At 24.1% G+C, this 2,358-nt stretch overlaps 1 protein-coding gene across 1 annotated transcript; it reads left to right on the top strand.

Annotated features, from left to right (window-relative positions):
* Positions 1-93: 93 nt before the first annotated feature.
* Positions 94-903, top strand: LOAG_14721 (hypothetical protein; the record flags this gene model as incomplete). Its single annotated transcript, XM_003150214.1, has 2 exons — positions 94-261; positions 658-903. The coding sequence occupies 2 exons, from the start codon at positions 94-96 to the stop codon at positions 901-903; spliced, it is 414 nt and encodes a 137-aa protein (XP_003150262.1).
* Between the last annotated feature and the right edge of the window lie 1,455 nt (positions 904-2,358).

Below are 2,358 nucleotides of genomic sequence, written 5' to 3'. Positions count from 1 at the left end.
ATGAAAATGATGCAATATTCATTTTCCAAGCTAATTTGTGTGTTTAAATTAAAGATATGAAGAAATTTTTTAAAGGTTATCCTCATCAATAATATGATAAGTGCAACAGTTAGTCTGTTATGTTATTCAAGTTATTATCAACAACAATACGATGAATGTGATAATGGCAATTATTGCTTTTTTTTGGAAGATTATTCAATGCACAACCCAATTAATACACAAAATCATACACGGGGTTGTGAACAGCGGGGTCACTGTAAGGTAATTATTACTGTAAAGCCTACTACCGTGAATAATTACTCAATTGAAATGGTCGATTACAGTATTAAGTTACTTCATGGTTGGTTACGGTACCAATTACTGGATGGAAAAATAAAGTATAAGGAAAAAAAGAAAGATGTAAAACTGAAAAGGATGCTAAGGGAATGAGATATTTCCTTCTTTTTTTTTTGTTCCATTAACTAATATTTATTTTTGATCAAAAATTTGACTGGTAAGAGCATTTTTTTTCTTTGAATTTTAAATTTTTTTAAAAATGGTAAAAGTTCAAATTTGTGCAAATTATCAAAGGAAAACTGTAAAGAAAAGGGAAAATTCTTAATGAGTTAATTAATATGTCATTATTGCTTTTAATGATTCCTTTTTAATTTATTTCAGACATTGGTTGAAAATTTGAGTGGAAAAATTTTAACAAAATATGGTTTGACACATAAATGTGGAACATTTATGACAACTGCGACAACATTTGCAGATTTATGTTGTTGTAATTATGATTGGTGTAACAGGTTAAAGTTCAATGAATTACCAATAGTAATGGATGGCAAAAAAAATGAATGCAACGACAAAGATGAAGAAGAGGGGATGAAAGAAAACGAAAAGAAGTATTCAACAATTCATTTTTAATAAGATAATTCTGGAATTGCAATTACATTTATTATTAAAGTCCCTAAATTCGATCACATTTTTTAATATAAAATCTATTTTTATTTGTTTTTTTCATATAATTGGCTTATTAAATTTAACCCTTAAAATCAAATTTCTTTTTTTTTTTAATTTAAAATTATTGGATACATTGTTGCTATGGCTATTCTTTTGATGTACTTCTACAATTCGATGGTATTACATTCTTATTTCATTTCAGAATTCCATTTAATAATTTTTTTAAGTAAATGATATTAAATTCTTTAACAAATTTCAAACAATCTTTTCAAATAATTGAAACCAAAACTTGAATATTTAAATTAAATTTGCTTGAAACATATAAAATTGATTGAAGGAAAAGAAAAAAAAAGATATATCATTCCTTTCTTCTTTTATTTTTTTGATACGTGAAAAGATTTTTTTTTGTCGCCTTTTTCCTTTATTCTTTTGCGGAATCTTTCATATAGTTTTTTGACCAAACATCAAAGATTCCTTACAATTAGTTTGGTTGCGTAATTAATACTCACATATATTTGTATATATATATATATATATGTCGTTGATGATGTATATCAATGTTAGCAGCAATAAGAGAGTTAACCATTGTCCACTCCATTTATGCATGAGAAAGGATTTCCGATCGATTAGAAAATTTATGTGACGCAGTTATTGGGCCATGAGACATGATACATCATAAATTACTGGAGTATATAGATAAAAGTTATCGCATAATATCCATTTGACATTGCATAGTACCGACGTGTCACTCTCTTTAATAATCACAAATCATATTATAATACTCACGTATCATTCACTAATACCTACGTATTATTATGTCACCAATATGGTATATAGGTAACAATCAATATATTATTAAATTAATTCATTCACATTTACTCTAACTCTTATTAATTTAATTTTTACTTTTTATTAAGTTCTTTTTTTTTATTGCTATTTTTTTTAGTACTATTTTTCTTCTAAATTTGTGATTTACAATTTTAATTAATTATTAATTTTATAGCAGCAATGCTTGTTTTTACATTTCCTCTTTGTAAACGTTAAAATGCATTAGCTTTATAGAAAAAGAACAGTTGAAAATAATATTAAACGATGAAAAGAAAGTGCTAATTTTTAAAAAAAAAAAATTGCTAATTTTTTGTTTAATGATTTTTTTCTATTATATTATTAACATTTTGAAATATCACTAACGTTATTTTATATTCCAATATTTTATAAATATGTCTCATTCATCATGATATTCATTCTTGTATATCATCAAATGATTGCAGTTCAAAGTTCAATTCGAATTTCAATGTTATCATATCTTTTGCAGAAAAATTAACAATAATTAATTAATAATCACACACAATTGCATATATATATATATATATATATATATATATATATATATATATATATATATATATATATATATAA

Source organism: Loa loa, assembly GCF_000183805.2.
Source record: "Loa loa unplaced genomic scaffold supercont3.35, whole genome shotgun sequence".
Lineage (NCBI taxonomy): Eukaryota > Metazoa > Nematoda > Chromadorea > Rhabditida > Onchocercidae > Loa > Loa loa.
This window is presented reverse-complemented; position numbering and strand designations above follow the sequence as displayed.